This window comes from Erigeron canadensis, chromosome 9 (assembly GCF_010389155.1).
Source record: "Erigeron canadensis isolate Cc75 chromosome 9, C_canadensis_v1, whole genome shotgun sequence".
Lineage (NCBI taxonomy): Eukaryota > Viridiplantae > Streptophyta > Magnoliopsida > Asterales > Asteraceae > Erigeron > Erigeron canadensis.
The window spans coordinates 30,745,938-30,767,199 of NC_057769.1; the positions used below are offsets into that span (position 1 = coordinate 30,745,938).

General features: G+C 35.3%; 1 protein-coding gene across 1 annotated transcript; it reads right to left on the reverse strand.

Annotated features, from left to right (window-relative positions):
- Window positions 1-301: 301 nt before the first annotated feature.
- Window positions 302-11,930, reverse strand: LOC122583556 (protein ENHANCED DISEASE RESISTANCE 2-like). The gene is made up of 22 exons (XM_043755948.1): window positions 11,784-11,930; window positions 11,592-11,673; window positions 10,604-11,300; window positions 6,620-6,875; window positions 5,435-5,509; window positions 5,299-5,352; window positions 5,131-5,196; window positions 4,993-5,051; window positions 4,775-4,899; window positions 4,652-4,698; window positions 4,193-4,290; window positions 4,013-4,108; window positions 3,718-3,782; window positions 3,563-3,634; window positions 3,298-3,444; window positions 2,858-3,210; window positions 2,657-2,758; window positions 2,175-2,225; window positions 1,927-2,070; window positions 1,362-1,454; window positions 1,170-1,271; window positions 302-595 (listed from the first exon to the last, which is right to left on the reverse strand). The coding sequence occupies exons 1-22, from the start codon at window positions 11,928-11,930 to the stop codon at window positions 512-514; spliced, it is 3,015 nt and encodes a 1,004-aa protein (XP_043611883.1). The 3' UTR covers window positions 302-511.
- Between the last annotated feature and the right edge of the window lie 9,332 nt (window positions 11,931-21,262).

The following is a 21,262-nucleotide window of genomic DNA, read 5'->3' on the forward strand; positions in this document are numbered from 1 at the left end:
TTGGAAATGTCAATGCAGTTAGACTTGATCAATAAAATGTATGAAAAAGGGAGACCAAAGCACCCAACAGATCACTTATTCCTGCATTCCTTCAAGAGTGTAAATCTATATTTCAACTTTCAAACAAGGCATTACATTTTACAAAAAAAGGTAGCATAAGTAATTTTGTTCCCGTTAAAAAGAAAAAAAGAAAATGAAATGTTCGTAACATATATGAACGCGTCGACTAAATCTTTAATACAAAGCCATTACACAGCAACAGTAATTGATCATTCATCACTTACTAATTTTGATAGTCCGTACATATCAAGACAAGACTTGATAGGAAAAAGACATACTCCTTTTTACTATGTAGTAATTAACTAACACCATGTTACAAGTAACCATTTAATCTCAACTTTCCAATTCGGAATCTGAAACTGATAAAATCTTCTATCGTTATCGTATATTGTACTCAGCATCTTTTGGGTTGAAGAACCAAGAGCCTAATGCATTTTGATCATGGGCTTAATTACCCATAAAGCCTAGAAACATCAACATGGTTTAGGCGAGCTGCACCATAGAGTTGCTCAGGAAGCTCATCTCGCGTGTTTGCCTGCACGAGTTGAATGAATGAATATCACAAAACTTTGAAATAAATTTTAATGCTGCAACAAGCATTCTACAGTAAAACAAAAGAATTCTAGACTTATAGTTATAACAGCACTTTAATTTAATGATGAGGAAATGATCCAGTTTTAGCAGATGCATTTATGGATCAAGCGGAGCTTATGAGAGAAAAAAACGTAGAGATAATTTCATGATGATGTCAATCATCTCAACATCATCCTAAAAACGCTGGCTTGATTTTTTAGCTCAGGATTGAACGAAATTCACATGGTTGATGGAAAACGGGCCACAGTTAAGAATCATCCCTTTCCACATTGCACTGTCAGTTTTTAGCCTTTGGGGGTCGTTTAGGGGGTGAAAATGACAATTTTCTCATTGTTTACATGAGACTATTAGTCTATTACTATGTTTCTGGGTTTGTTGTTTTTCTATTTTATCAAAAAATCGACTTTTAGTCACAAATCCAAGTTTTTCGTTTCCATTATTTAACTTGGCTGCCTTGAATCACCATAAACCCAAAATGCACGTCTTAAAACATCGTTTGTCAGTTTGTAAAGTACCTGTATGACAAATCCAGTTTCGACTATCAAACTACTGAAACAGCTCAAAGCGGTACCAGCCAGCCCCCTTGCAAGTGCAGATGATCCAACATCAATATCAAGCTAAAATATAACAAATAGTCATATACTAATATGTTAGATTCCAAAACAGTAACACAAAAAAAAAAGAGCTAATAGAGTTGTTAAATGTACCTCAATGTAGTTCTTTCCACGGATATAGTTAACTTTAAGCAATTGACCGACGAGTGTGGCTCTATTAGAAATTTTCTTCAGAACCCATGGTCCCTGGAATAAAGGTGGCAATCCAAATGAACAACCAAAAGTTACTTTTATTAAAATTTCATTTGTGTCTCCTTTATAACTTGATGATAATCTCTGCTTTATGTTACTCATTTTTACATATTATCGGGTCTATCAGTTTATGTTGTATCCTTAATGGGTGAAGCTAGAGTTAACTACAATTGCAGTGGGTCAAACATCACCCGAAGTGTATCTAATGAATTCATAAAACCTCCTAAATTATGTTTCTTAAAATATACGTGAATAGTTTTAGTATAGAGTTTTTGTAATCATATACAGAGTAACATGGTACTAAACTACTAAATGTTCAAAATTTTAGACAAAAAGTGTTTCAGGTCAAAGACTTAACCCGTTTAGACCCCGGCCATAATATTACCCATTTTGACCCTAACCCATAACTTAACCCGCCTGACTCATCTATTATTCCTCTATTTCATGTAAAAGCAGCTATATTCACCTTAGTTATGTGAGGTATAAGTTTAAATCTTGAATTCCTGAATGCATCATCTCCTTCTACAAATTTCTCTAGCAAGGGAATATCTTTGATAGGAATGCTTGTCATGTAGTAACCAGCAATACTATAAGTTGTTGATCCTGGCATCTGATTAATCACATAAATCAATCAATTTATAACAGAGTCAGAAAAGTTAACCAATGAGCTCCAAAAGTTTGGATTAAAATGGCCAAGTAGAATTACCAAATTACCTGAAGGTTTAGAACGACGAAGAACTCTGGGCGCCCATCAGCAGCAAATTTCTACAGAAAAAATCTTGTGAATTTCCTTTATGACAGTATGGATGATTAGTGACAGTTTCAACTCATTTATGTAAATGATGGGGTTGTATATTTCTGATGACACGTCAAATAGGTTAAATGTGGAAAGTAAGCTAAATTATGAAACGGGTCTAAAGCTGTCTCTCGTGTATTCAACTATTCAAGTGCTTACAGTTTGCTAAATCAATTTATTCAATACAAAGCATATTATTCTTTTAGTAATACAGTTTGTGACATTAAGTATGTGTACATAAAAAAGTACAAGATAGTGAACAAAAAAGTGTTGGGAGCCTGACCCGTTTAGACTCATTACCAAACCCACATGTTCGGTTTTCTGGCCACCTCTCTATCTCATTTAGAAAGATTATAAGTATTAGGAACATTAATGATAGGTATAACAAAAACAGGCCAACCTGCACAATGCTCCCTTCTCGGGCAGCAATATTATCTTCCCTTTTATCTGATCTCAGCCAGTCAATAGCAACGGTTTGCATCAATGTGCTCTTAGCAGTAACCTTGAAATGCCAACATCCCAACATGGAGACTGAATTAATTAGCATGAAACCCAACATTTTCTTTGGAAAAAATTAAATAAGATAATGAAGAACAGTCACCTTCTTCCGGTCCTTATGGAAAGTTTCTCCTCGAAGTTGAAACAAAGAAGGTTCTGGAACTGACCAACTGTTAGGAAGATTACCCGTTCGATCTTCTGTTAGAGTAACATAGTCACAATTTACACTTTCAAACTGAACGTCACCAAAAGTTTCGGGAACATCAAAGAACTCGTCTGATTCATAGTCCATTTCTACTAGATCCAGTCGATCTGAATGAGGGTCAGATAATTCACACTCTACATTTTTCATGCATTCTTCAATTTCACTGCTTTGAGGGGTAACACTCATGGATGTGAAATCCTTTCCCTCAGATAAATAACTGGCTAAGTTTGTTTTGAAGAATTCTCTTAGAGCTATATAGAAAGATTCATTCAAATACATACATTAGACCCGTATGATAAAAGAGAAGCATAAACACAATACTCGTCGAACAAACATACCTGCAAGTCTTCCAATCATATGAACTGATAGAGATTGATCAGAACATTTTTGTAGATACGATCTCCAAACTTTCCAGTCAATATCAAGTATGTGTCTCACAACTGATTGTTTAAGTTGACCTGTTGGTGATATCACATACCCTCCACCTAATATGTATTTACGACATCTTTAAGTATTATTGAAGATAGCAAAGTTATAATAAACAATGGCAGACTAAACAACAATGGTTAGTTTCTGTCACTGTACATTTACATCATACATTACTTTTAATGCATGCACGAACGTGGTTTTTCTGAGGTGGGCAGTATTTGTGATGTACAGAATGATAAAGAATAACTGCAAAGATAGAAAAAGAAAAGGAGTTATATTCAAATGAAGACTAAAGAACTTAGCAACAAGTTACATTAATGATTTCATACTGTATGTTCCATCATCCTCCCTACACCAATAACGCTGCAATAACAAGTCTCTTGGTTTCATACCCCTGCAAAGTAAGTATATAGGGAAATAAGTAGATCGTTACCCCTATAATATAGGCCTAAAGAGTAAAGACATGCCTAATCTATCTAATGTACGACACATGGATTCTATTTTTTCTATATCTTTATCTGGACCTTTATTCTTTCACACATCTTAAGTTGTTAATCCTCTTGTTAGGCATACCATCTATCATTTGACTATTACAAAAAAAACAACACGAGGTATGAATGGTACCAAGGTAACCAGTTATCTTTCAAAAGCTCATGGACGATATCCATGCGGCCATTTATACTTTCAATCACACTACCCTTCTGGAAACAGAAGTCCCACCTGGAATTTTACATCAATCAGTCACTCTTTGATTGAGTTAACAGGTCAAAATATTGCTGATTTTTTTTTGTATTCCACGCTTACTCTGATCTTGAAGAACCGAGAGACATAAGTATCTGGAAAACAGCCTCTGGGTCTCCATCTATCACACTCAGGGCTGCTACCACAGAATGACCAGTCATCTGTTCGAAAAAGTTAGAATCTTGAAACATCAGTTGCACAACGGGCGGTTGGGTAATGGGTAATCGTAGTATGCATTAAAAAAACGATGTTGGATTTGTCTGACCCAGTTTTTTTTCTTCATTTTTTAGTCTTTAATAAAGAGCTAAAAGCATTAAATTTGATGTTGAAAATAAAGTTGAAAATAAAACGATTTAGAAAGTTATATGTACACTTTAGGCAACTTTCAACCTGGTTGACTCATTCATAGTTCTACTTTTAGCTGAAAACTATAGTTTGACTCATTTGATATAAAAAAATAACCCAAAATCGACCCACTAATATGTGAATCAGCTGAATTTTCCATCTCAAATGCAAACTAACCTTTTTCTGATCTTCATGATTCCTTACTTCTTTAAATAATCTGAGACCTGACACAAGAAGCACAATTTTAAGCATGGAGGCTTAAAGATATTGAAAATTTGATTGATTTCCTTTCCCATTTACCATTGTGACAGCCAAATATTGTCAAGTAAGACGACATGGCAGCTGTTTTATGACCAGTAAACGCGGCTAAAGAGAAGGGCTTATCAATGGAGTTTGTAACATGTACTCTATTTCGACTCTTTGACCTGCTCTAGTATCAAATCTTGGTTATAACATACAGGTAATACACTTGAAATACAAATAAGTGTCCTCATAAAGCTACTCTATTATTAATGTACCGTGAATGTTGTGGTTTACATTTAGCCCAATCCAAAAAATCTTCTTGACGCTGGTTCATCTACAATTAACAAAATATGTTGTTTGTTAGTTATAATAACTAACTGCAATTTGTCATCTTATATTAATATAGTCTGCACCTTTAGAGATACTTCTTGGAAGGCCTCGACCCATCTTGCAGCTTCTTCTGGATTTCTTGCACCTAACTATTATGCAACACTCCGTTCCAAAATAAATTAAAAAACTATTATGCAACATCACAACTTATATGCATAAGTATTAGAAATGAAGGTATAGACTTTATGTACCTTCACACAGCTAGCATTACTCGAGATTCCACAAAGAGTGAAAATAAAGAAAGCCTGCAAATAGACATCAAAGTTAAAACATTCATTCCATGATCCAACATCTAGACAAGTTTCTTAAATTTACATCATAATATACCTTGCCTAGAATGCTTTTTCGCCCGTTGTCTGTTACACCTATGCAGGACTTTAAAACTGCACTTCTAACAGGATCCTGGACCAAGAAACCAAATTTACTAACACTACTATGTATATATACATATCATCTTTTATGCTGCATAAATACTATGTAGTCAATAAACTACAATATCCATATTCTTTTAGTTACAAAACTTGAAGCACCACATTATAGAATTTAAAGGGGTGTTTAGGATTGTGTATGCGAAGCATATTTAGTGGTGATAGATAAAGTAGCAGAGAGGGGCGGAAGGGTTTTAGGAGAGGATCCTATTATGCTGTGATACCATAATGGTTTGTATAATTGCCTGCCTCTTCATTAATCTATTAAATAAATACAAGATTTATAAAATCTATCAGTTACGAGTTGGCGTCTTCAAAAAGGACGAGCGCTTGAAATGTATTAAACTTGTCGTGTAGAATATATTAAGAATATTAACCATAAAGTATAGCAGTTACAGTCACTCAATTGATATGGAAGCTCGCAGATTTTTACTATGTACTATCCAACTTTCAAAACTTCTATTGTATGTATCGCAGTTCCAATCTTTTGCTATTGTAGGTATGTGACCAACTTTCAAAACTTATAAACAGCTAATATGACACCGGTTTTGATTTTCAACTTATATGCTGCCATGCTAGCTAACCTACTTGTTACCCGAAGAGGTAAATGGATATATACAATAACGATGAATAGAAGTTTTGATACATGCAACATAGGTTTTGAGAGTTGGTGCACTTGTTTTTTTATTTTAAAAAGTGATGATTCATACACCATCATTTTTTAGCCGTACACCAACAAACATGCTTTAAGTTGTTGTACTGTAGAATAATAAAAAACATGTTTGGTGGTGTACGGTTAATATAGGTAGGGTAGTACGGATCACCACCTTTTACAAACAAGAATTAACCCGCTTTTTCAAAATTGTCTTCTTCTCTGTAAGGGATTCCAAACACCCATTAGTAGTTTTTTCAGTAAACTATATCAAGTAACAATATGTAATTTTCGGTAATGAAGAATATATATTCATATTCATATCAAAAATAAATCCTTAGAAAATTATGTGAATGCACCAAACAGTTAGTTTTTTCTTCTGTGAATGTATTTAAGCAATTACTATAGAAGGCAATGAACAAAAAACCGAACCGTATGGAGGGAATGTGGGATGGATTTAAAGCTTTTGAGCTGACGATTTTGAAGAACATAGTAGCGTTTTCGCAAGTGTTGAAATCCAAATTTATTGGAGCGAATAAGATACAACCAACCTTCCATAATTCTTTGTTCATCACTTTCTAAAGACAAATCCATTGTGTGAAAACAGAGCAACTCTGTTTCGGGTTTTTGGTCTTTTGGCTGTTGAAAAAACAGGGCAACTCTGTTTCCAACAAAGTTCTTCTGCAGTCTATTTATATGGAGAAAATTGTAGCATTATATACCAATTTGGTAAATTTCAAAGGGCCCATTTTCCTACATGATGAACTTTTGTATGGGCCCATTGTCCCGCCATTTTAACAACGTCTATCATTTCTCATTGCTTGACCAGTTGACCATACCGTTTTCTATTCATTAAACATCTAGATCAATTTTGATCAACTTTTTTTAGCCATATAATATACGTAACCCACATGTAAGGAGGTAAACAACATGGTCGAGTGGCATTCCACTTGAGTTGGAATATATAGTAAAAAAAATTTGCTCTATCTCGAACTCTATCTTTGTTTAGATGATTCAAAATTTTAGTTTAATTATTCTTTAAGTTTGAGTTGCTAGTCAACGAGCTCGATCCATAATCCGTTATGTATCCTAGAACGACGCATTTCATACAGCAACTACACCTCATCATACAAAGTCGAGGGCCACTACATGGTAGACGTGAGTGTCTTAACATCCGTCTTTTGAAAAATACCCCATGACTCCACCAGTTGAACTGGCTTCATAATCCGATATGTGTTGTGCCAATATTGTATAAGATAGTAAATAGTCGTGTCATACTACTTAGTCGATAGATGAGAAATCTACTCATCAACACACCATAACCTTTTTCTCGAATCTGAAAAAGGGGCAACTTATGTGATCTAAGTTACCATGCACATTTAATTGGTACGGTATAGTTTTTCATGTCCTATACTTTGTATCAATAATTGAATTAGTCAAGATTCTTTTACTTTGCGTTTCGTATCAAGATTACAACTTACTAGCTCCGTCCACTCAAACACCAATTTGCACGAATATTATCTGTGTCACGGGGACCACATAAAAAAATACTCGTAGCTTCCACATCCAAATTATTTCCAATCAACTACAGTGCCCGTTTTTTTTTTTTTATAAAACTTTGATCACGGAATCACAGTATCACTAATATTCTTTTGATCGATGTTTTATTTGAACGAAGTGTCAAAATTTAGTTTTATTTTTGTAATTACTTAATATATAATCAAAAGTAAATTAATAATTTGAAAAATACTGCACTTACAAACAAATTTTTACAAACAAACTTTATAATAATTAAAAAAGTAAAAATAATACGAGTATTACCACATCACTAAAATATTTAATTTAGCATACAATTATTTGAGAAAATTACTAATCATTTGGGCTGAATAAAACCAGTAGCATAAAATATCATACGAATGAAAAATAAGAAACCTCAGATAGGCTGTCACTTTAACTTATGCAAGGGCGTCTTTAGGCCGCAGTTTCCTTTTTTCCTTAAAACCACACTTCATCATGTACAAATAATGGTCTGGTTCAAAGTTTTCTATTACTAGTCAAAGAGAGTTTGGATGTTTCCTATATCTATCAAACTTTTGGATTAGGAGGAAGACTTCATAACAACCAGTCTTTATGCATTTTCCCGATAGTTAAGTCACACCTAATGTATTAGTGTTTGACAAAATCTTTGTCTTTTGAGTGTGAGAGAGTTACAATTATCGTAGTAGACTGTATTTGACAAAATCTTTGTCTTTTGAGTGTGCGAATGTTACATAACGTTGTAGACTGTATTTGACAAAATCTTTGTCTTTTGAGTGTTAGAATGTCGTAGTAGACTGTATTTTTATTCATGTATGTTGAATCTGTATTAGAGTGTCTAACAAGTTTTTTAAGATATTCCTCTTAGCTAGATGATCTTATTAGAGTTTTCAACTCCGGGTCGCCTTGAGGATGTGACATTGTCAAACCATGATACATTGACAAGGCATATAGACTAAACATTGCTTAATAGTTGTTCTAGTATCTTGAAGAGTAACCCAAATAAACGAGCTATCTTCCTTACCAATTCTTGTATAATCATGGTTCAAATAGACAAAATTATTTTATTCAAAGTTTGAATACCAGATAACAAAAGAAACAAAGGTTACAAGGCCAAGTAAGAACTCAACAAGATACAGTATCTCGAGAATTCTAATCGTCACTATTTACAAATGTTGTTTCATGAACCAACCGGATAATAATCATTTGAAGTAGGTAAATAGGATGATTAAGTTTTTTTTACCGATTGATAGCCAAAATAGCCAAAACATGTATTATTCAACATAAGTGTTTGACAAGAGGTAGACATGTTTCTATGCTTATATTTAAGGCGCATATATCATTCATTTGTATGTAACAAACATAAGAAATATAATAGACCATCTTTTTTTACTGCCGTATCAATGTCATCTCTCTGATCCCAACTATGAAATAAGTCACCAAGGCTTTTGTAAGCTCCTGAAAAGTGAAACATATCAAGAGAAGAATACATGGGAGGTCTTACAGGTGTGTAACCAAAACAAGATTTTCTGGGACGTTATGATGAAAAGCCCCTTGCTCGATCTTGGCTAGCTCCTTGTTTTCCATTTTATGAATAAATGCAAGAAGTTAAGTTAAGCTGCAAGATCTCAAATGAAACCACCATGGTAAGAGCAACATATAGTAACACTAACTCTAACCAAGACCATGTCCAGTTTATTGTCCAAATCATCAAATTTGGTGTTTTGGTACGGAAATTTATCATCAACCAAGTCATTAAATTTGGTATAATATTAAGTAAAAAACTCATAAACATATGATTAGCAATTTAGCATACAATATACTAATAGTTATAACTAAATGCAATCTCATATAATATTAATAATAATCAGCTGGTTGTTATAGCTTTGCTACATAAAAGGTTTCTACTTGATAATGTTAGGAAAAATATTGATTCGTATTATAAATATAATGTAAACATGATTAAGATTACTAACCTGAAGATCCTGAGGAACCTGTAAATTGATTCAACATTCTTGCCATTGAGATTGGTTCCCAAATTAAGGTGATTATAGGTTAGATGGGGAAGAAGAGAAAACACACACACACAAATTAGAGAGGGGGGGGGGGAAGGGGCGAAATTAGTTATGTGATTGATTAGTCACTAATGACTTAATTATGTTATATTTATATATATAACATTTATACTTAGCCCCCTTGGTGTTTTGTGTGATGTGTATTATAAGTCTCTTTAATTCTAATCATCTAATGGGAAACCATATATAATGTCATTAATGGTAAATACGCCCATCGTATATTTACCGACATAAGGATTTTAATTATTTGTCAATTATCATATCGGACTGATATATGATCGGTGAAGGTCACAACTACGTGAGTCCAACATTCTCCCACTTGACCAAGCGATCATTTATCTATGAGTATCACAGTTAATCCGGCCGGGATAATACTCATTTTGTTTTAAACCGAAATCATAGCCAATAAGTACAGTCGTAGAGAAGAACATCAACTCAGGACCCCATTAGTCAAACTATGACTCAAATTTAAAACTAAATAAGCAATGATCAATTGACTAAGACAAATTTTGTTACAGTAATGTCCATACATCATTATGCATGCTGAATGTAAATAATAGACAAACAAAATCTGAATACAGAGGAAAATTTTATTAAATTTAATAATAATGACCTGACAAGTACAATATGTTATTAAATTAAATCTTTTGTGAGCCCCATCTTCGACACATGCCCTATGAAGATATTAGGAGGAAGACCTTTGGTCATCGGATCCACTAGCATATCATTTGTACTTATGTACTCAATACAAAGAACATTTTCCTCAACCCGTTTGCGTACAAACAGATACTTTGTATCGAGGTACAGTCCAGCGCCAGTCGAACTGTTACTATTCGAGAAAGTTACGGCAGCTAAGTTATCACAGTAAAGCTTCAATGGTCTAGAAATAGAATTGACGATTTTAAGTCCACTGACAAGGTTCCTTAACAACATTCCATGACAAGTGGCATTGTAAACGGCAATATATTCAGCCATCATGGTGGACGTTGCAGTCAGTTTCTGTTTATGACTCCACCAAGAGATAGGTCCGCCAGCTAACATGAAAATATATCCAGAAGTAGATTTCTTGTCTTCTTTGCTTTTAGCAAAATCGGAATCAGAATATCCTACTACTTCTAAGTCATCACTCCTTCTAAAAGTTAGTTTGTAGTCTTTGGTCCCTTGCATATATCGTAGAACCTTTTTAGCCGCTTTCCAGTGTGCCAATCCAGGATTAGATAAATAACGTCCTAGCATACCGGCGATGTAAGCGATATCTGGTCGAGTGCAGACTTGAGCATACATAATGCTCCCAACTACTGATGCATAAGGTATCACCCTCATCTGCTCCTTTTCAATCTCAGTACTCGGGGTTTGGAAAGAACCGAATACGTCTCCTTTAACTACTGGAGCTATAGTGGGCGAGCAGTCCTGCATTTTATAGCGTTCCAGAATACGGTCAATATAGGCCCTTTGAGAAAGACCTAGAACACCATTACGCCTATCCCGATGTATTTCGATACCTATGACATAAGAGGCCTCACCGAGATCTTTCATGTCAAAATTCTGCGAAAGCATGCGTTTCGTTTCATGCAGCATATCCAAGTTGTTACTTGCAAGTAGGATGTCATCTACGTACAAAACGAGGATTATGAAGTTACTCCCACTGATCTTGAGATAGGTGCATTGATCCACTGGATTCTTTAAGAAATCTTGTCCTTTCATGACTTCATCGAACTTAAGGTACCATTGACGTGACGCTTGTTTCAACCCATATATGGACTTCTTCAACTTGCAGACCATGTGCTCTTTACCTTTTGGAATAAATCCTTCAGGCTGCCACATGTATACGTCTTCTTCCAAGTCTCCATTAAGAAAAGCGGTCTTGACATCCATCTGATGTAACTCAAGATCAAAATGAGCTACTAGTGCCATGACATCCATCTAATGTAACTCAAGGTCTCTTGATAATCGATTCCAGCCTTTTGAGTATAGCCTTTTGCAACCAGTCTAGCCTTATAGTGTTCAACATTTCCATTCGGGTCTAGTTTGGTTTTGAAAACCCATTTACAATCTGTTGGTTTGGATCCTTCAGGAAGTTCAACCAAATCCCAAACGTCATTATGTTTCATGGAATTAAGCTCCTCAATCATGGCGTCATTCCATTTAGAGGCTTGGTCACTATTAATGGCTTCTTGATAAGAGGTAGGATCAGTAAGCTTTCCAATGTCCTCATCTTCAGCTAAGAAGGTGACTTAATCATCAAAATTTGTGGCCCTTCGTTGCCTGGATGATCTTCTAAGCTGAATTTCGGGTTCTGTAACGGAAGGTCCTTCATTATTCGCAACATCAACATTATGATTAGGGAGAGGATTCTGATTAGGATGAGGAGGATCATTGATATTAGCAGCGTTGTGATTAGGAGAAGGTTGATCAGTGGTTTGAGCAGCGTTGGGTACAAGAGGAATTATCGGAGGACTAATAACCGATGAGTGGTTTCCCCCCGCATCTTGTACTTCATGCAAATCCAAGTTATGATTTGTCGTGCTCCCACTGATCTCTGAGTTCTCAAGAAAAGTAGCATGTTGCGTGTCAGTGATGGAAGTAGTATGGGTAGGACAGTAAAACCGATAACCTTTTGAGTTATCTGGATAACCAACAAAGAAACATGTAATGGTTTTAGGGTCCAGTTTCTTTAGGTTTGGGTTATAGATTTTAGCTTCGGCAGGACAACCCCATACTTTCATATATGCTAGACTTGGTTTCTTACCTGTCCAAATCTCATGAGGAGTTTTAGGGACAGATTTGGATGGAACCATATTGAGTATATGAACGACTGTTTTTAAGGCCTCAGTCCAAAGGAAATTAGGTAAGTTGGTGTTGGCAAACATACTTCTCACCATGTCCATTAAGGTTCGGTTTCTCCTTTCAGCAACACCATTTTGTTGAGGAGAACCAGGCATGGTGTATTGGTTAATAATGCCATGGTCTTTGCAATAATTATGGAAAGGACCAGGAGCTTGACCAATGTCAGTATGTCTGCCATAATATTCACCTCCCCTATCTGATCTTACAACTTTTATCTTACGATCAAGTTGGTTTTCAACCATAGTTTTATAATCAATAAAAGTTTGCAAAGACTCAGATTTTTCTTAATTAAATACAGGTGCATATAACGCGAATAATCGTCAATGAATGTAATAAATGATGTATGACCAGTGATTGATGTGGAATAACGGCCACTAATGTCAGTGTGAATTATTTCCAACAAGTTGGAACTCCTAGTGGCTCCTTTATTGTTACCTTTAGCCATTTTGTCTTTAAGGCACTTAATACATGTTTCAAAATCACTGAAATCGAGAGAAGGTAAGATTTCATCTTTCACGAGTCGTTTCATGCGATCTTGTGAGATGTGGCCAAGACGTTTATGCCACAACATAGAGGAATTCTCCAATTTCTTAGGTGATTTTGTCTTTGTTTTAGTTACATCATCAACATTAAGAGACAACAAAGACTGGCAAAATTTATGATCTAGTTCTAATTTATACAGTAATCCATCAAAAAAACCACGACCAAGCAATTCATTATTTAAAGTAATAGCAATCTTGTCGCTACCATGAATCATTACATAACCTTCAAGATCAAGTTTACCAATAGATACAAGATTCCGAGTAATTCTCGGTACATATAAGGTATCTACTAGTCTAATAGTCTTTCCGGTACTCATATGTAAAATTAAAGTTCCCATGGCTTCGACATCTAAGAGATCACCACTTCCAACTCTAAGCTTTCTTTGACCCTTTGGTAGCTTATGGATTGTAAGGAATCCATGCATTGAGTTAGTCACATGAACCATAGAACCAGAGTCACCCCACCATGTATTAATAGGTACATCAGTCATAAAAGAATCAAATATTACATAAAGTACGTTACCTTTCTTAGCTAGCCATTCCTTGAATTTAGGGCAATTTTTCTGAGTGTGCCCATTTGCACGACAGAATTTACAATAAAGTTTGCCACTCAAGGGATTAGAGCTAGAAGCAACTGCACCAGGATTGGTCTTAGGGACTTTATTTGCATTCTTATTACCAGATCTACCCTTCCTTTTCTTAGAATTAGCAGTGGTGGTAAGATGAACAGACTCAGGCTGTGCCAGTTTGAGGCATTCCTCCTCTTGCACACACATCGAAATTAGATCACTCGTTGACCACTTATCCTTCATAGCATTGTAATTCATTTTGAAGGTGTCAAAACGAGCAGGTAAGGATGTCCTTATGAAGTGCACAAGAAAGTTATCTGACACTTCCATTTCAAGGCTCTTAAGCTTATTAGCCATGTCAGTCATCTTCATAATGTGTTCACGAACACCACTGCTACCATCATATTTCAGAGTAAGCATTTGCAGCATCAAGTTACTTGCCAGCGCCTTCGATGATCCCTTGAAATGATCCTCTACATATTTGAGGTATTCCTTCACTTTGTCAGAATCAGGAATTGCTCCTCGGATGCTGAGGTTGATTGTGTTCTTGACCAACATAAGTGATAAGCGATTCGCCTTTTCCCATCTATCATAAGCCGCCTTCTATTCCCTAGTGGATTGCTCAGTAACGGCAGCAGGTTCATCCTGACGAATGGCAAGGTCGTAATCTAACATGCCTAGAGTCAGCATTAGTTGATCCTTCCAAGAAGCGAAGTTCGCGCCAGTGAGTGGCTCAATGCCAAAGTTAGGTACTGACAGTGGAGATAAAGAGGATATGAATTTACGATACGAGTTAAAGAAGGTTATTATAGTGACGTAGTTAGCTGTGTAAAGCGGACTAAATGAGGTCTCTTAGAGTAATGGAACTAAATTAAGTATGCTTAATGTTCCTAAAGTTATGAGACTGTGACCATTATAGTAATGAAGCAAGTGATAAATACGCTTATAGTAAACACCAAAACCATAAGCTAAAATTAGGCTCCACTTAGATGTTACATCACCTTTGGGCAGAAGTAACTAATATCTAAGCAAAAACATGAGCTTTAGGTTCGTGCAACACAACACTTATCTTTTGACCTTTGGGCACAAAATTAAGCATCGTGTATATTATGCATGAAAAGGAGTTTCTTTTGCCACACATAACATATTAAATCACCTTTGGGCAGAATTAATATGTTAAGTGTTTATTATGCGAAAGGGAAAGAAAATGCAACACGAGAATCATATTTGACCTTTGGGCACAAATAATGAAACCATGTTTTAGTGCGAAGACCCCAAAAAAAAAATTACGGGGTTAACAAACTCGACTATATAAGGTCAAGGTTGTTATTTTAAGGCCGTATAAATTTCAGATTTCGATAAAGACTAAATCAAAAGACGACTTAAGTTAACTCAAGATCAAATTCAATAAAGACTAAATCAAAATCGACTAAAATTAATGTCGAATTCAATAGAGACTAAATCAAAAAGGACGACTTAAGTTAACGTCGAATTGAATAAAGTCTAAATTAAAAAATTAATATACGGTCAAGTTCGACTAGCTTGAGGTCGAACTTAACTAGCTTGAGTCGAAGTTGACTAGCTCGTGGTTTAGCCAAGACTTATGATCGAAGTTTAGCCAGCTTGAGGGTTGACTAGCACCATAATTTAGGTCGAAGTTCAACTAGTGCAAGATGAGGTCGAGGTTAAGCTAGGTCGAGGTCGAGCTTAGGCTAGGTCGAGCTCGAGGTCGAGTTTAGGCAGGTCGAGCTCGAGGTCGAGCTTAGGCAAGTCGAGCTTAGAGGTCGAGGTCGAGCCTAGAGGTCGAGGTCGAGCCTAAGGTCGAGCTCAAGTGCATTAACTTAGAGGTCGAGCTCGAGTGCTTAGCTTATGGTCGAGCTCGAGTAAGTTGCTTAGGTCGAGCTCGAGTGAAGCAATGTAAGGTCGAGCTTGACTTGGATCGATAAGGTCGAGCTTGACTTGAATCATGGAGGTCGAGCTTGACTTGTGTCCATAAGGTCGAGCTTGACTAGTATCCATAAGGTCGAGCTCAAGAGGAGCGACCTAGAGGTCGAGCTCGAGCAAGAGTGAGGTCGAGCTCGAAGAAAGCTGAGGTCGAGCTCCAGTAGTCTTATGTAAGGTCGAGCTCGAGCTAGGTGATTAAGGTTGAGCTTGACTAGACTAGTTAAGCGGTTGAGTTCAACTTGTAAGCTTAGTGGTCGAGTTCGAGTTGAAAAACACGAATTACTTATCAAATTTTAGAGTAATTAGGATCAAACTCAAAGAAATTAGATGAGTTTTATCAAGAACACGAAGAACACAATTAAGATTCTTCAATTTTTTTAAGAAAAAACGAGGCTTTTTATGATCAAACTTATAACCAAAACCTGAATCTCTTTAATTAAAATCATGTTTTTAATTTAATAAACTTTTCGGTTTCAAATTTAATACGAATTAGAAAAATTATGAACCTTTGCTCTGATGCCAGATGTTGGAAAAATATTGATTCATATTATAAATATAATGTAAACATGATTAAGATTACTAACCTGAAGATCCTGAGGAACCTGTAAATTGATTTAGCATTCTTGCCATTGAGATTGGTTCCCAAATTAAGGTGATTATAGGTTAGATGGGGAAGAAGAGAAAACACACACATACAAATTAGAGAGGGGGGGGGGCGAAATTAGTTATGTGATTGATTAGTCACTAATGACTTAATTATGTTATATTTATATATATAACATTTATACTTAGCCCCCTTGGTGTTTTGTGTGATGTGTATTATAAGTCTCTTTAATTCTAATCATCTAATGGGAAACCCTATATTATGTCATTAATGGTAAATACGCCCATCGTATATTTACCAACATAAGGATTTTAATTATTTGTCAATTATCATATCGGACTGATATATGATCGGTGAAGGTCATAACTACGTGAGTCCAACAGATAAATGGTAGGCGATAACACTACCAGCAAATTACTTGATGTGTTCAAAGTTACGGTGGCTGTTTGCTTATTAGGGACTCTAATAACATCCTTATTATTATCAAACACCTCCATGAACCCCATACCCCATGCTCTTATTATCAAACACCTCCACGAACAATGATTTTTATAAGTTAAACGTGTAGCTGAAAGTTGTAACATAAATTGCTATTGTCACATAGTGGTTGATCAGGATTTACATTGTAGGATCACTATTGCCTACACACAATACAAAAACGAACTTTCTACCAACTCCTTTCACTCATAGTATGAGTATAGTTTCGAGAGTTCTTCATTTTAGATATACCTGAAGATCTCTAATTTTGAATTTATGAGAATCGGTAGAACTTAAGCAATTGCCATTTGCCTTTTCGGTACCTTAAATATTATAGCTGACTTATTCCTTCTACTTAGCGATCAGGCTGTTATGTGATTTCTGCCTGGGAAGACAAAACCAGTAAATCACATGATAGGCCATGTTATCATAATTGTTTTGAAGATATTTATATAATCATAAATGTTGCTAATCTTAAGTGACTTTATCTGGTACACTACACTTAGACACTAATACACTATAAACTGAGGTACAAGGGTTGCAAACCAGTGATGTTCGGGTTCAGGGGTCAATAGTATTCAACCAAAATCCGCCAATAACCTATTGGGTCAGAAAATTAAAACCGCCGCTTAGCATTTGGGTCCAACGGGGTGGTTTCATGTCAAACAATTTGGTTTCAAGTTGAGTATAAATTACATTCAGTTATATACAATTTACAAATACTTTCAGATTGGCATGTTTACCCAAATGGTTATTGGTTAACCCAAGCTCAATCCGGTAAATAGTTGGGCTGAAAATTTGGTAGGTCGAGTTTATACAACTCTAACCCGTTTATCTTTGTGAAGGTTTTAGGTTTTGTAAAATATTGCCATCCGGCCTCGATCTTTTATAAAGTTTAGCCAGCTGGTCCAATCTTGGTTTGATGTGATCAAGGTCAGGCTCTTTTTGTTTTTGCTTGACCTAGCTTGTAACTCAACAAAAGCTGTCCTCTGTGTCTGCATTCAACTCAACTTTCTTATTCTTGAAGGTTTTGCTAAAATTTGAACCAAATACTTCAATGACCCAATGTCTCATCACATATGCAAACTTTTAGCACATGTCATTCGATATACTCTTGTTAACTCAATGGGTATAGACACAGCTTTTGATACAAACTTACAAACAATGATCATTTGAAGTCGGTAAATGGGATGGTTAGCTTTTTTATACCGACTGATACGGGTTAAATGTGTGTCTAGCTGATCCAAAACATGTGTTATCATACATAAGAAAGTGTTTGACAAGGATTAGACATGTTAAGGCACATATATATATATATATATATATATATCATCCATTTGTATCTAATAAACATTCTTATGTTTATTAGTGACCATCTTGTGCATCTTTTATATTGCCGTATCAATGTCGTCTATTTGAGATCCCAACCAACTATGAAAATCAGTCACCAAGGCTTCTATGAACTCATGAAAAGTGAAACATATTTCAAGTTGAAATGGGCCATATCTAGACAAGAATACACCAGATGTGAGATATTTTACAGGTGTATTAACCAAAACAAGATTTACTGGGACGTTACAATCAAAAGCTCCTTGAATAGTAAGAGCGAGATATAGAAAAATTTTCAGCGTCAAAGTAATAAAAGAAAATTTGCAACCAATAGGCATTGTTGAATTGACAAAAAATAATTTACTGGGGATTATTCGAATCTAGCACTTGGGTCTGTGAAATTTGGAAGTGAATTGCTTCAAAAATTTATTCTTATTTTACACCGAGTTATCTATCCATCTACCATTTACCTTTACACCCTTTGATGGAACCTATTCACCGTGTCAAGCTAACTATAGAGTGAAAGATTTTTCTATTTTCGTCACCCTCTATTGCCAGTTTAACTTTGGCCTTTTGTTGCATATCAAGATTGATTTTACTATCCAACTTTTTCAAACCTACTACTAACTAAGATCGTTTAGCTAGTACCTGGTAGTGAGGAAGCCAAAGGCAAAGCCATTATTTCCGGTCAGTTGTAGCAGGCTTGCTTACCTTTGGGCCGTTTGTCGTTATCCGGGTAAATCTATGACCACCCATAAGAATGGTGCAATTGGACTATAACTGTTTGCACCAAATAGCATCAAAATAGTCACAACACCTTCCACCTTATACTTGCTTCACCTTCCCCCTTGCAGGTTGCAACCTTCTTACAATGCGTACGTATACCTAAATAAAAAACAAAATGATCAAGAAAAGTTGAAACTCGCAAGTATTTTTGTAATGCATTGATCGAACATATATATATCCTCATTTATAAATTACAACCACCAAAAAGTAGAAAGCATGGCGAAACAATCGAGCTTTTCAAGTTAAGACCCATAAACGTACATAAAGGAAAAAAAAAAACCAATATTGCTTTAGTAAGAAGCATTGATGTAAAGGTTGCAAAACAGACTGCAGGGTGGATAAGAGGTCACATAATATAACTGAAGTGTTGACGTAGACTAGAGGTAAAAAAAATATGTTACGAAGTAATTAGGTAAAGGATCAACATAGATTTTGAGCACTAGAAAAAACATGTCGCTTTAGGTTGACCATAGAACACTTGAACAAGGAAATTTTGTGCACTAGAAAAAACAGATGCCTGACTTTCGACCTCTTTTACTTTGTTTCCTTGCCAAAAAAAGAAATTTTTTTGGACAATTTAATAAATACTAGCTTTTGTAGTACGACCCTTCATCCCCGACGTAAGGAGCATGGATGTTAAAAGCAGAAATGATGAGAAGATGTGGTAAATGGTACCTACAGATTTGAGATGTCAAAGCCTCAAATGGATTTCATGCTCTGGATATTAGTACTCAACATTTTTCCTTGTGTATTACCATACTGTTGCTAATTAACTAAACCATGGAGCAGTCTAGGCTCAAACTGAACTAATTTGGGCCTGGCTTTGAATTGGTCTTGTTGTAGCAATACAAAACAATATCGGCTATATAACACATCACGAATCCGGCTAGTTGTGGCAACACAAAAAAACTGTTAAATAACAGCAATAAACACAAGGTAAATAGTATGGAAGATGTCTCCGGCCTGTTAGTATAATCCAGTGTACACAAAGTTTGTCAAACAAAAACTGAACTTTTTTTCACAAATGTAGATAAACTCATAAACCGTGACAACAACCATTGCAAGTAAAAACTACTATTATCTAACATAGTGTAAGGAAACAAATAAGCGATTGGGACTCCTTTTCTGATAATGTACCTAGGGTGGAATATTAAAAGTTAAATCATGTCTGCACCCCCCCAAAACCCAAAATATAGATTGGTCCTCTTTGAAATCTGGGGCAGTGACCTCCTTCTGCTTTTTCTTTGCAAAAAAACAAACCCCCCCCCCTCTCTCTCTCACACACTATTCCTCTACTTTCTCTCTCTAAAAAATTCAAAATTTCAATTCATAATTAATTAAATAAAATTAATTATCAACAAAATTTAATTCATGATGCTATTCTTTCTTTTGTGTGTTTGAAACTTTGAATCAACAAAAGAAAAAAAAAATTAATTTCACACCTCAAAATTAAGATTAAAAGAATCTTGATTTTAAGGGATCCAAAAAAGGTTTGATTTATCCATCTTTTTCTTCTGAGTTTTCTCTCTTATATCTTATATAGTTGCCGTGGCATTGCGTTTTCTTCATCTTGGAAGAAATCTTTGGCTTTTTTTCTTCTGGGTTTTCTCTCTTATTCTTAAGTGATTTTGTAGAAATCTTTTGGTATTACGTTTTCTGGGTTTTCTCCAACTATCATTTTACTAATTTTGTAGAGGAGCACGGAGTCACATTAGAAAGTCGTCTGTCCTCGTTCACTAATTTAGTCATTATCAAACAAGTCAAAAAGAACCCTCTTAAATTCCCAACCCCCACAATTATCATTGGTCCAGCTTTTTTTTTTCCAGTGGTTTATAGTCTAAAAATATTGTTAGTGGGAAGGGTGAGGATAATAGGGTCTAACAAAAAACAATGAATCAGTAGGAGGTCTAGTATCTATATCTCATTTGTAAGAGGGGTGCAACTAATAGCCGCCTGTTAAAAGCGGATGAAGTTGCTCCTATAGGTCAATAATTGGGCCCCCCACGGGCCCACCACCTAATAAGCAACTCAGTCACAAACTTGTACTACAAAAGTCAAAACCAAATGTTACAAAAGTCAAATCCATTTGTTTTGATGGTTTTTATGAATTTTTACCATACTTCCCTCGAGTATATTCCACTTTTTTCCAAAGTTCAATAACCCAATCTAAAGACAAACATATTCACAAAAAATATCTCTTAAAAAAGGCATAAATATTCTTTTTCATAGAAAGATTGAATATACTCAGAACATACCAAAGTCTTATAAAAAAGAATAATTGTGAGGTAATTAATCTGATCATGATAATTAAACATTCAACAAGCCCTCAAACTGTATTATTAAAAGTAAAAGTAAAAAAAAATTGA

Coding starts and splice junctions, on each gene's coding strand:
- LOC122583556 (XM_043755948.1), bottom strand. CDS start 11,930: ATGATTGAGGAGCTTAATTCCATGAAACATAATGACGTTTGGGATTTG. Junction 6,876..10,603: donor AGTTCGACTGGCGCTGGACT/GTACCTCGATAC, acceptor CCATATAAATAG/ACTGCAGAAGAACTTTGTTG. Junction 4,699..4,774: donor AATATTTGGCTGTCACAATG/GTAAATGGGAAA, acceptor TTCTTGTGTCAG/GTCTCAGATTATTTAAAGAA.